This window comes from Tetranychus urticae, chromosome 1, assembly GCF_039701765.1.
Source record: "Tetranychus urticae isolate SD_2017Ah chromosome 1, NJAU_TeUrti_SD_1.0, whole genome shotgun sequence".
Taxonomy (NCBI): Eukaryota; Metazoa; Arthropoda; class Arachnida; order Trombidiformes; family Tetranychidae; genus Tetranychus; species Tetranychus urticae.
Window position 1 is genome coordinate 8045281 of NC_142958.1, and position 13689 is coordinate 8058969.

The 13689-nt window shown below is 32.9% G+C and overlaps 1 protein-coding gene and 1 long non-coding RNA gene across 2 annotated transcripts; both read right to left on the reverse strand.

Annotated features, from left to right (window-relative positions):
• Window positions 1-3417: 3417 nt before the first annotated feature.
• On the reverse strand, window positions 3418-4628 carry LOC112539194 (uncharacterized). Its single transcript, XR_003082871.2, has 2 exons — window positions 3857-4628; window positions 3418-3763 (listed from the first exon to the last, which is right to left on the reverse strand). It is a non-coding gene; the product is annotated as an uncharacterized LOC112539194 (long non-coding RNA).
• Window positions 4629-5655: 1027 nt separating this feature from the next.
• On the reverse strand, window positions 5656-12318 carry LOC107365525 (uncharacterized). The gene is made up of 2 exons (XM_015933048.3): window positions 11942-12318; window positions 5656-10647 (listed from the first exon to the last, which is right to left on the reverse strand). The coding sequence occupies exon 2, from the start codon at window positions 10586-10588 to the stop codon at window positions 5951-5953; it is 4638 nt and encodes a 1545-aa protein (XP_015788534.1). The 5' UTR covers window positions 10589-10647; window positions 11942-12318; the 3' UTR covers window positions 5656-5950.
• Window positions 12319-13689: the final 1371 nt, after the last annotated feature.

Consider the following 13689-nt stretch of genomic DNA (forward strand, 5'->3'; position numbering starts at 1 on the left):
GATGATAAATTTGGGACTTTTTTTCTGCTTCAAAGGAGCTTCATCAGATGGAGAAACATTTGAACGTGACCAGAATCAACAATTGCATCTCCTTCAATTTTGTAACTCTCAAGATCGAACCTCATCATTCAAAGTTTCACATCTAATCTTTTCTCGAAAACCAAATAGAAATTTATTTCCTTTCCTAGTTACCATCACTTAAAATGTAAAAGTGCTAATCACTTCAAATAGCAATTTTGTTGATCAAATGTGCAAATTCGGAGCAAAAAAGTTTTCAACTAACTCGATGAAAATGATTCGATGCTTTTATCCAAGTTATACAAACTAGCGAGAAACAGAAAAAAATTGCATTTTGAAGTGATTATTAGCACTTTTACATTTTAAGTGATCGTAGCTAGGACTCATCTTTTGCCACAAAAAAGAATGTGTGATTCGATGGCTTTTGGTGAAAGTTCCATTTGATTCGTTTAGGCGCTTATTCGTTCATTCATCTCTTATAAGTTTGAGTTAGAGATGCAAGTGAATTGAAAATATTGAAATAATGAAAATGTTTACTTGACTAATCGATTGATTGTTGACTTGTTTGAGAAAATTGAGACTCTGATATTGAAATGAAGGAAACAGTCCACAGACTCTTGAGAGATTCATCTATTGATGAAAGTTCATGATCAAGCAAAACCCATTGAACCTATTTACTATTTTTTCTCATAAGATTAACTCTTCCCTGAGAAGAGTGAAATTGAGTTTGATATTATGTTGATATTTTTCAGATGTTATATTTTTCTTGATTGCAAAAAATTCTTCCATCTGATTGATAATATTTACCCAAGAATAAAAAAGCTAGCAAAAGCTCTTTTCCTTATAAAAAGATATAAAATTTTTCCTCTCTATTTTGATATAAACGTCAAAATGAAAAGAGATACTTTTATCAACAAAGTAATACTGATCAATTCCAATCACGAGTTTCACTTGATATCCATCATGTTAGGAACAGTTAATATGAAGTAAAGTTTCGATGAAGTAAAGAAAGAAACAAAAGTTTCGATTTCAGGGTAAAAATTGTTTCAATAATCACCCTTTAGGGTTGCAGTAATGGTGAAAGTATCATTTTGAAGGGTAACTTGAAACTCTACCAAAACCAATGTCCAAAGTTGCTGGATTGATATTGGCTAGAGAATGAGTAGAAAAGAAATGAATTATTTTTTTCATATTTATCGCAATAACATTTGATCAAGTTTATATTTGATAAATAATCGATAATTTTGTTGAAAATGAGTGTTGAAAAGCTGTGACAAGTTTGTAAAGTAAAACAGTAAAACAAGAGAAACCATTTTATTCCCATGAGCATTTTGCTATTCAACCCATTTCCTAGTTATTCCACTTTAAGTGTCTCTCCATTAAAAGACAATGCTTATGAAACTGGTTAAATCAAAAATGGTCCAAAATTGGATTTCGATCAAAAAAAGGTTCAGATGGAATCTGAAAGCTGATTGAGGTTTTCAAAAGTAAGCTTCATGAGTAGTTGTGAGGTTTGTCTGCAGATAATAATAGTTGAGGTTACGCTTTTAATGTTTGCCTGCAAAATTATACTTTTACAGTTCAATATTTTTTTCGCTTTTCCAGATAGATTTATTTATTTATCGAAGTCTTCTTGATTTACAATATCATACCGATCTTAAAATGAAACGAGATGTAACCGTGTGAGTAGTTTCACCATTAAAGAGTGTTCATCATTGATGTGATTTGAGTAAGAAAAGTTTTGTAAAAGTTTTAATCACAGTTATTGTAACTCAGTCTTGGTGCTAACTTTCAAACTGGATTTCCACTGTTGAATTTTTTGGAGTTGATCTAAATAAAGTTAGAAACGAACAAATAAATGTTTTGTATTACATTTTGTTTTTGTATTATTTTTTTTAATTGCTTTTGAATTAGTGAAAAGGAATTAGGAAACGAAAACAAAATTTTTCGAATTTTTGATTGAAAAGTAAAAATTGAGGTCAAATTGCAAATTAAGTGCGTCATCGAGAGGATAAAGGAAAACGTAACTTAGAGATAAAACAGCTAACAGTTAGTGAAAATCCCATAGAAAATAAGTTTAAATTTGAAAACTTGAAAAATTGTTATTAATATAATCAAAACTTACTTTTATCTGAATTACAGTCACCCTTCCGAAACTGCACCATTCTGAAACTGCACTTATTTTTTTCAATGGACCCTATTAAGGAGGAGTTAGATCTACTTTCGCATTTCGTCGATTTTTGATTCAATTTTTTTAATTACCAATTGACTTAATTCAATTTTCTTTCGTGAAATATCAATCCAAAAACTCGCGAAATCAGCTTAAAGCAACATTTTAGGTTAAATTTGGTCTATTAAGGAAGATTGAAAATCGTGAAATATGTTGCCCGACCAATAGTGTAAATAAGCTATTTCCCGAGAAGTGCAGTTTCAGAAGGGTGACTGTAATATCAATAATTTTGAGAGAAAATTAGACAAAATTAAAATATAAAAAATCAAAGTTATTATTATTTAAACAAGCTGAGCCAGATCATGACTGATCGTAAATTTCTTTCACTGAATACAATCCAATCCAAATTCAGATGAATCAGAGACTCAAATTATTGATGAAAAACCATTGTCAATGAGAAAAACTAAAAAAATTTGTGTTGAGATTTGAAACTTTGTTGGCTGTGTAGGTATACAACTGATTTATTTATCCTTCTAATGCAACAATAAACCATCAACCTGGATAACCAAAAAGTTTTTCCCCCTAAGTCAATAGTAAGAGATACGGATTCTGCATTTTTTTCCCTCAGCCTGTTTGGACACTAATTTCTCAGTAACCTCAGTTTCGAGCTCTGGACTATTTTTCGTGGATGGAGTTTAATCATAGCTTTCAGGCTATATGAAAATTTTCTTCAGAATCCTTTCAGTTTGGCCACAATCTTTACGCAAAAATTTCATGTTTTGACTTTATATATTTTATAGGTTTAGTATATTATAAAGTATATTGGTGTAGATGGTGTAGATGTGTAGATTGAATCACAATATTTATTGAGTCAAATGGATTTCAACACTTGCAGGCAAAACTACCAAAATTCAAAATAAACTGACCATATACCACTAATATCTTGACCAGAAAACCAGTTTCGGTCTACGGCATTAATTATGGGCGAGTTAAAGTTGGTGGTTAGGACTCAAAACCGAGAAGGACAAAACAGTGTAAACAAAAAAGAGAAAGTCAAATGCACTAAAGACATCGTATATTGTCGTATAGAAGCAAAAATTTTCATCTTTCTTTTATTGAGTTTTATTCAGTTCGTAATTATCCATGATTGAGGAAAGAATTTGATTGAGCAAATTCAGTTTATGGCAATCAATGCATTGTGCTTAATTTTCAGAAAATACTCCAATCAGTTTAATTATTTAGCTTCTTTATTTTGCCCTTTGCTATTTCGCCTTTCTCTGTTCAAACATTCTCTGTTTTGGCTTTCGCCGTATTGACCCTACACAACATAAGCTTTCGATTGATATATGGTTCATTTTATTCTAGATCTTAGGCCGATTCGACGATTGTCCTTTTTTGTTTCGTCTCCATTGGAATCAGTGACTTGAATTTTGGGCCTTTAGTCCAACAATGAAATTTTATTCAACTCGGGTGAAGTTTTTCACGATAGTAAGTTGATAACTTCAAAGTTAATAAGAGGTAAGATGGCAAAGGTTGTTTAATTCACTGTGAAAGGTTCCAGTCTCAGGCGTCCATCTGTAAATTGATTTTTTCTAGTTATGAGCGTTTTTATTAAACGGTCAAGCATGTTGAAGTATTTTAATTTCAAATGTTAACATCTTGGCTTACCTCATTTGATTTGAACTTAACTACAATGAAATATTAAAATGATGAAATTGCTAAGACAGTATCACATTAAAATGTATCTTGAATCACAACAAATCCAAAATTAACTGATTTTAATTCAATTTTTTTGAATTTAAAACAAAAATACAGTAGAGTACTCCATAACTTGGTAGAATTTCGTGTTGGCGCCACCTATTGGATTAACAATTTCAGAACCATTTTTATCCAATTATTTAATTGTTTTAATCAAAATAGCTTGAAATTTAGCCAAAAAAGTTGAATTAGCGAGTCGACATTACATAAAAATGGTTTTCCTCCAGTATTAATCAGTTTATTCTTCTAATAACTAGAATGTCTTTTTTTCAATGCTGCTCTTCACTTTTGTAGAGATGCGAAAATGTTCTATTCTATTGAATAATCAAAATAATGAGTTTCTGACTTATTCCGATTTGTTTAACAAGAAATTTCTAATAATTCTAGTAAAGTTGACTCGCTAATTCAACCTTTTGTACTTGAATTTGAGTAATTTTGCTTAAAACAATTAGAAAATTCAATTAAATGGTCAAATCCAATAGGTGGCGCCAACACGAAATTCTACCAAGTTATGGAGTACTCTACTGTATATGGAGACAGATTTACTTCCATCTAGTGGATGAAATTGGATACAACATCTTAAAACGCTTCAATTGGCTGTTATAATTTTTGTCAGAGATTATTTTTTGTAAAAATTGGTTGACTTTTGTTATAAACTTTTGTTAATTTTTTTAGTTAACCTTTAATAGGTTGACTATTGATTTACTTGCTTTAATTGATTTATTTGGTCGCTCTTATACCAACTATGAGTCCAGGATGAAAGAGAAATATAAAGTTCACTTGATTGTAATATCACTTTTCTATATTGGTTAGGAGTTAGAAATTGTCACAACTTGAAATGAAGGCTTCATATTATAACCTGAAATTAACTTTATATTAATTTCATGGTTGATCATTTACTTTTTTTTCTTCTTTCACCAAGAAATATTAACTCTGGCCTTTCTTCCTTTCTTCCTTTCTTCTTTCTAGGCCTTCTTGAAACATTCAAATAAATGTTGATTAATATTTCTCTAACAGGGAAGAAATCAATTTCGCCTCGCCACTTTATCTTCAAGTTTCTCCTCTTCTCTTTCAATTTAACCTTTACTCTTCATCTTTCTTCCTTGCCCTTTGAAGCTTTATTGCCATCAAGTTTACAAAATTTGTTTCTTGGGTTATGATTTGAGTTAATAATTCAATTAAGCAATCAATCCTGGTTGTATCGGTGCATCTGAATTATCTTGATGAATTGTTGTCTTAAAAATACATCGATAATCCGAAGGAAAGTTTATTTCAAATGCTGATGATTTGAATCTTTTGGTTTAGCTAATAATTAAAATTGGAGAGAATTGGTTGCATTAAATCAATGATTTTACTTTCATGTCTAAACAGAATTATTAATATATATCTTCATTCTTTTTCAACTCATTTAAAGAAATCCTAGAATCTGTAATAGTATTTAAGATTTTAAAATTTGATTTTTTGTCAATTTTACACTATTTAATGGTTGGATTGCAAGTATTATAAAAGCATATTTTAAAATCAATAGTTCAAGAACTGATTGCGTGAAAAATTACACTCAATTAATGTTGAAAGACATTTCCCATTGAATGGATAAAAGTTTCATCAAATCTTATCAAAGAGACCAACCTTAATTTTTCACATTTTCACCAAATTCAATTCACAAAGATGTCAATGGAAATCTGGAAGGTTAAATTAAAGGTATTCAATGTAATCAGAAGGTATTTAATGAGTATTGGAGGTTCTTTTTCATGTTTCAGGTGATTACAATTGATATACACTGACTAGTGATGACAGTTGACATTAAAGTAATCAGAAGATTTCAAAGTAACCTTCAACTGCCATTTCTGCTGGTTAGCTTTGGTTAGCATCACAAAATGGTATAAAAACAAACTGCTTCATACTCTACAATAATTTACTTTGCACATTCAATGGACATTTATCTGAAAATTAGTCATAATTCCGCATTGTTTTGACAATTTCCTCTTAAATTGTTGATTACAATCAATTTACCAGTGATGCTTTTCGCTTCTCTAATCGCACAATTTTTGATTGCTTTAAAGTAGCTGTTATTTGATCTTGAGCTGGTCTTATTCGATTTTTGGTCAAAGGTACACGACTAGGCATCTCTTTGGTTTCTTTTCGTGAAGGTGGTAAATTAGATTGCATCTTAATAGCTTCACTGGGCGATGTGGGAAGCTTCTCATAAGTTGAACTCCGAGTTAAAGTTACTGTTGCCGGTGATGAATTATTAGCAGTTGAATTTGAGGGCGACGTTATTGTTGTAGATGAAGTTGGTATCGTTTTACCAGTTCCAGTTGCCTTGTTTGATTTAACCAGGTTAGAACTGTTGTCACCTTTTGGAGGAACATAACCTTGAGTTGTAACGTTTTCTTTCTCTGGATGAGAGCGTTTCCAAAGGGAAGCAATTTTACTCTGGACTGGAGTCTTTTTGTTCAAAGATGAGATTGTGGATGAATTGTTATGACCAGATAATACAGATGATTGAAAATTTCCATTCATTTTATCAATATTATGGATGGAAGCCGAATTGCACATTTTATTTGTTGAAACTGAACGATTTTTAATTCCACTTGCGTTAATGGTATTAATATTACTACAATTATCATTTTCTGAAGTTCCACCTGGAATGTTACCAACTCTTTTACGGACCACAAAAGTTTTCGAGGAAAAGTTGCCATTGGAAGATGCCTTTTTAACCGGTGTTGTTGGAACAGAAGTGCTATGTCCAGTGTTACTATTCTCATTTTGAACTTCATGTGTTGATTTTGATCGATTAGCACGAAGAGTTGTTGTCTTAGTTCTTTTGATGACTATAGATTTATTTTTGGTGACAATCGAGTCGTTTGATGAGTGATTGACTGTGGATGATGAAGATGATGATGAGCTGTTAAATCGTCTTATAAAAGAATTGCCATGATCATTATTGTTTTGATTATTTGAAGGTTGAATTCGAAGAACTGGTTTAACAATCCGTGCTTTTCGAGGGGAACAAACATAGGTTGCCTTAGAATCATCTTCGGATTCATTTTGTCCATCACAATTGAAGGTATCAGTTCGTTGTAAAGTTGGTTTAGGAGGAACGTTTGATGGATCATTATGTGATTCTGTCAATTGAATAATGTCTTGGGTTTGTTTAGCAATCAACTTTGTTGCTTCCAAATCAAACTCTTTTACCACAGGAAAGGTCAAATCATTTAATTCAGAATCTATAGAGTTTATAGATCCACAGCTACTCGAAAGGCCAGAGATGGCATCCATATCAGAGGGTGGATTAGTGCTTTCTAAAAGTCCTTCAATGTTACCATTTTTACGAGCTTGGGCAGATAAAATGGTTGAAACAACTTTTGGAGGAGCAGGTTTGGTAGTGAACTCCATGGATTGGAAATTGGATGATTCCAAGCTTAATGAAGCCTCATCAATACATGAAGGAGGTTTAATACTGTTGATGTCGCTAGATTCAAGTGAATACAATGAGATGGATTCATGAGCAATTGGTTGACTAAGAATATCATTGCTGTTGCTTCCTTTCATTGAATCCATGTTGTTCTCAGCGATCCCACGGTTACAAGCTTCTTGGACTTGATTAATGATTTGAGTAGCTTTTTCAACTTTTGTGCAAATAGATTCATTAATTTGAGTAGAAATAAGTCCGGAAATTTTCTCTTGATTTGATTTTAAATGCTCTTCAGACGATTTTGCACCAAAACAATGGATTTTTTCAACAGCTTTTAAATCAAATGGTTGAAATGATTGCACATTTGTTTGAATTTTGTCATCAGGATAACCGTTTAACAAACATGTTAAAGATTCTGTCTGAGTAGGTGAATCCGGTAAATCTGTTGGTGAAACAGGGCCACTGGCAATTTTACTGAATTCAGAGCGAACAGATGATTGCGAAGTAGCATTTGATTTTGCTTCTAAGCCCGAAATTGAACCAAGTGAACTTGTTCTTGAAAACATTAACGGCGTTACATCTGTTGAGGTAATACAATTGTCACCAAAACTAATCGATTGATTTTGAGAAATGATGGAAATGTTTTGAGCTGGATTAGTAATTAATTCATTATCATCTGAACTTTTTGTCACCGTTTCTTCTTTCTTCAAAATTTCTTCATTTTCCTCTTCAATTATTTCACTTTTAACCTTTTTAGAGTTTATAGATGGAAGTTCAATCAGATTGCATGGCGATTTAAATTCGGTAGGTTTATTGGTGGGTCTTGAACAAGTGTAGGTAAGTCTATTGAGGGATCTACCCTCAGATATCGACTTCGTAAGCTTATCTAGTCCTTCACAGTCTGAAGCTTGTTTAACAATTTCGCTTTCTGAGCCATCAACGCTTAGTTTACGTCTTGGTTGCTCATTTGGTGAATCTTTTGTAGCTAGAGTTACATTGTCATCACTTGCACTTTTGACTCCTGATTGAAGTGAGTTTAAGCATGAAGTGAATAACTGTCCTTTTTGTGAAGATAAAAGACTTTCAACATTACGCTGAGCATTTTCCAATATTGTTTTATCAAATGAATCAGAGTTGGTTCTCACTAGAGTTGAAGGTTGATTTTTTTCCCAGTTATCACCAGCTACCTTGATTGGATATGCATGGAAAAGATGACTCAAGTCGTTGGAGAAAGATGATATATTTTGTGAGACTGGAGGCAAAGGAGGATTAAAACCATGAGATGATGAGCGAGAAAGAGTTGGTGCAAGTTGAATTTGGCCGTTATTATTGGGTAAATTGTGAGTTTGATTGAATGGATAATAAACTGGTTCTGAATGTGTGCTTCCAAGACTATCCTTACTTGATGATTTGGACATGTAAGGATAGGGATTTGATAAGGTGGGAACAGTGAATGAAGTGTACATTCGATCGGGCAAATCATATCTGGATATTGGTGGTGGAGGTTGAAATCGACGAACATGAGCAGGACTTGATTTAGGAGATTCAAGGTTATCACAAGTTTCGGACAAACTGTCATCCAATTCTGGTCGAAAGTTATTTGTTTTACGAGCAAGAAGGGTAGGAGTGCTGGTTGTATTAGGTGAACAAGACGAGTTTCGTGAGGACGAGGAACAGCTTGAATCAGCTTCATGAAAATTTTTCACCGAGGAAAGATTTTTCAAAGCTGCTGCTGAACCCATTGAGATCATCTTGTGCTTTGAGTTGACAAGATTTCGCAGCATGGGAATGGCACCCAATTCAACGAGTTTCAATTGATCTTGAAGACAGCGAGCGGAAAGGTTCCAAAGGGTAGCACAAGCATTAGAGACAATCGTTAAAGAAGGTGATTTGAGCTGTTCTAAGAGAATGAAAAGAGTATCAAACTCTCGAAGGATTGTTCGTAAATGCTCATGCCGAGCAATGTAACTTGAAACATTTCTCAGTATTCCACCACCATTCTCAATTATTACCATGGTATTGTTGGGTGATTGGTAATTCAAAGTTGATACCAAAAATTTAAGAGCACCTTCAACGGCACAAATCTCTGCTTTGTTCGTTGTTGAATGTGCTGACAGATTCCAAAGAGCTGTTAAAATTGATTTGAGAGTAGATTCTTTCCTTGCTTCAAGAGCAGCTCTCATGAGCATACGAACTGCACCCATTTCTCGGAGAGTGTCTTTTCCTTGATCATCTGCTTTCCAGGATAAATTTCTTAAAACTGAAGCCGTCACTTGACGAAGCTCTTCTGATGGCGAATACAATTGTTCAATGAGACTTCTAATAAATAATTTATTGGAACATAAAATTGATTTATTGGTTCCATCACCAAATGTAAGATTGGTTAAAGCCATGAAAGCATAACGTCTCACAGTAATGCATTGCGGTGATGTTGTGTTTCCATGATATTTAGTATCAAAAAATATTAATTCAGCGATTGCATGGAGTCCACCAAGAAGACAAATAGCGACTCGATGTTCCTCATCAAATGAAATTTTCATTAAATGAGATGTTGCTTCACTTGGATGATCCATAGAAATACTTAAATCTCCTTTACCACGTTTAAATTTGTCACAAAACCCTCGAATTTCCTCCAGAAGTTGAAGCACTTTTATTTCCTTTTTACCGGCTTTGGTGTCTTCACTGTATTTTACAATATTTCTCAGAGCAATTGCAGCTTTATTTCGTATTTCCAATTCTTTAAGATTTTCTTCTCCTGGGTTTCTTGATCTGGAACCGAAATGAAAACCATTGCAACCGTCATTATCATCATAATCAAAATCACCATTATTCTCTCTGTCACTATCAAGATTATCGGCAAAACAGTCAACTCTATCTTCATCATGGTACCTTGTATCTTCTCCAATTGGATGAATCAATTGAATCAATAAAGGAATACATCCATGACTTCGCATTTCCAATGAGATCCTTTTGTCCAGCGACATTGAATAAAACTTGTTACACATCTCTTCCTTGATGTTATTACATGTTAACATAAAGAGAAGCGAATAAACTGTCTCCACTTTGACCTCCAATTGTTGCTGGTTTTTATAAGCAGAACTGGCCTTATTATTTGACCGGTGGGATCCAAAACTAATTATCGAGCAGGTGTCAAGTTCATCATCTCCCCTCTGAGAGATGCTTGATTCAAATGACATAGTCGATTGATTGAAGCTATTTATCATCTTGTCAGGTCAGTTGTTTTATCGGCCAATATTCATAGTCTTTTAACCAATGCGTAGATCTAAGAGGCAACAATAAAAAGAAAAATTTAGCAGGATTGATTTATAACAAGGATCAATGATGTACTTTATGTTAGGTTTCGAGAAATATCCAACACAATTCGATAAAAATAACTCACACTTCTCTGTGAATCTTGCCCCTCTAGCTATTTGGACAAATGGTTGGTTAAAATAATAGAAACCAACAAAGAAAATCAACAGACTTGCGCTTGACTTATATGATTCATACCTCTAGATGAGAGGTAAAGATGAGGATGAGGATGAAGATTGGGATAGGCTGGGCTTATCATGTATTATTGGGTTAACAACTGTAACTTTATTGTTGATTGCTTTCATTTGGCTTGAATATGAACACGTAAATGTACAATTAAAACAAGTTAACTATTAATACAATAAAGCTTTGGGTTGTTGTTGCTAATGACCCTGACAGTTCGTTTACATATAAAAACTGCTAACTATTAGTTTTTCATCAAGCTTTTTGTGATATTTCCAGATTATGAATAATTAAGTGTCGTTAAGCTCAAAATCTCGTGATGAAAATGGTTTACTTAACCCATGGTAACATTAAATAAACTGTAGCTCGAGAAAATAAGTTAAGAATTTTTTAACCGACCAACTCTTTCTCAATTCTTTTACTTTAAACAATTTGACTTTCACAACCCAGATTCGGGTGATTATTCATATCTAAATTTTGGATGGACTCCAAAAATTAAGCATTTTCAATGGCTTCATCAGATTGGTACATGATATGTTGCTATAATCAATCTCCTGAGTTGATTGGTATAATCAATTGATGTATTTAAGATGGACTCAAAACCAGAAATACCCTGAATCAAGTTGAGTACCAATTTTTGATTGAAATGTGAGTTTGGCGTTTGGATGTCACTCAAAATTGATCAAGCTGAAGAGTAATCTGAGCGTTCGAGAAAGATGAATAATTGCATGATTCATTTAGTTCATGGCATTTGAATCGAAGGAGAGCAAAAAAGGTTGCACAGGAGGAAAAGGAAGCTATTCAGTTTGCCTGTTAGACTTCAAGGTTACTTCCAAAATTAGACTACAATCTGGATATTTACATTGTAATCATGATTGATCTACCGGAAGATGTTGCAAGATGAAGAAAGGGAAAAATTGAAAATTCTAATAATAATCGAAACTGAAAATGTCAACATACAATAATCTCTTAAAGATTCATGAAATTCACCTTCATCTCATGAGAAAGATAACACACCAGCATGAGAGTTACACATAAACTCGAAACATTGAAGCACAAAATACATATGTGGATTAACTTACCTATAGTTTAAACGGTAAATCTCAAGTAAATCTCGAGTAAATCCAAACCAGCAAGTCAATCATTGAATAATTGGCACACAGAAGTTTAATGATTTTAGGAAAAGGAGTGACAGACGACTAATATTGCAATAGAGGAAGCATAAGAGTAATTAAAGAAGACCTTTGATGAACCAAAACAAATAAAAGCACATTTTCTAGAGTTAACGATGGTTGAATATTACCATTGAGTCATTAATTAAAGTGATGTCAAATTGATAAAATATCACAATCAAGCTGAAATTAATTAAAAATTGAAATTAAAGCACATCAGAAGAGCAAAACAAAAAGAAAACTGTTCAATTCATTTATTGATCGGCGAAGCGGTTACACAGCTTAACCAAATTTTTCACTTGTCATGCGTCTTACACAACTCAATCAGAATCTGGTTCATCTGTATTCACTTCACTCAATACGCTTTTCATTTCAAGAAATTGACTCTTTTTACACAGAAACAATTCATCACTTTGAGTACATCAATATTTAATTAATCTAGGAATTAACTTGTTAATAAAAAGCATTTTTATCATTTTTTGTTCAAGCAGAAAATTTTAAGAGTTGTTGGTCATGTTTGGTCAGGATTTCAAGTTGATTTTTCAGCAACCGTATTTGATTGACATCATCTGAAATGCCAGAATTATCATTAACTAATAGCAGCATGTTAACAATTGTCAAATCAAACCAAAAATTGTTAAAGTCAAAGCGGATCAACTTACAGATTACCATAGAACCGGAAAATTGCGATACATTGACAATTTTTTTATTGTTTAAATCATCTCATACAATTTTTATGTTTGATTTGAATAAATGACGATCTTTAGATAATAATGTTACAACCTGAAGCTTTCCGTCGGATACTGTAATTTTAATAGTTTAAATACATGTAGTCAATATATTTTTTATCCCATTCACCTGAATCGAGTGATGAAAGCAACGATAAACTCAATAAGCAATACAGATATTGACAGAATCAAGGCAAAGATGAGTGAATAAAATATTTTATAGCACCCCTTGTAATTTAATGATTGCCAATTGAGATCATTGCCTTTCCGAGGAGCTTCAGACTTGTGAAAGTCGTATAAAGTTGCAGGATAAAAGGAAAGAATGAAGTCAACGTAAATATCTCCTTCTAGTTTTTTAGATATCCCACTTTGGATCAAACGACGAGATCTGTTAAAATTAAAAAGGTAAACTTAAGTGTTTGGAATCAATTTTATGACGATTTAATAACAATAACTTAATTAACTCACAGCGTATCAAACCTTTTTTTGAGGGATTTGGAAGTATTATAACTGAAAAGCATTGCTTGTAATGATCTGTGAAAAGGTTTTGCAGAGAAATATTGTTCTTGATTAGGTTTGAGTAAATTAGATTCAGCAGCAGACAATGGAGCCAGTTTCTTTCCAATACCAGAAACGAAAGTTGCCACCTTTTCTAATCTATATTTATCGGCAATAGGTCCTAATGGCATTGGTTCACCAAATCCTTTGGCAACGGCCCGTTCATAGATCTCTGCATAATCTTTATTGACTTTGCCTTTGAAGAAGTCATACATTGAAATGCCATCTATAAAATGTGGTGTATTTCCCTGCTTAATAACATCTTTCAATGTATCAATCTTGTAATCCCTGTCTCCAACTATAGTTTGGGTACTGAGTGCAGCACCAAAGATGAATACTGGAAACATTAAGATGAGCATTTGAATCAAGCAA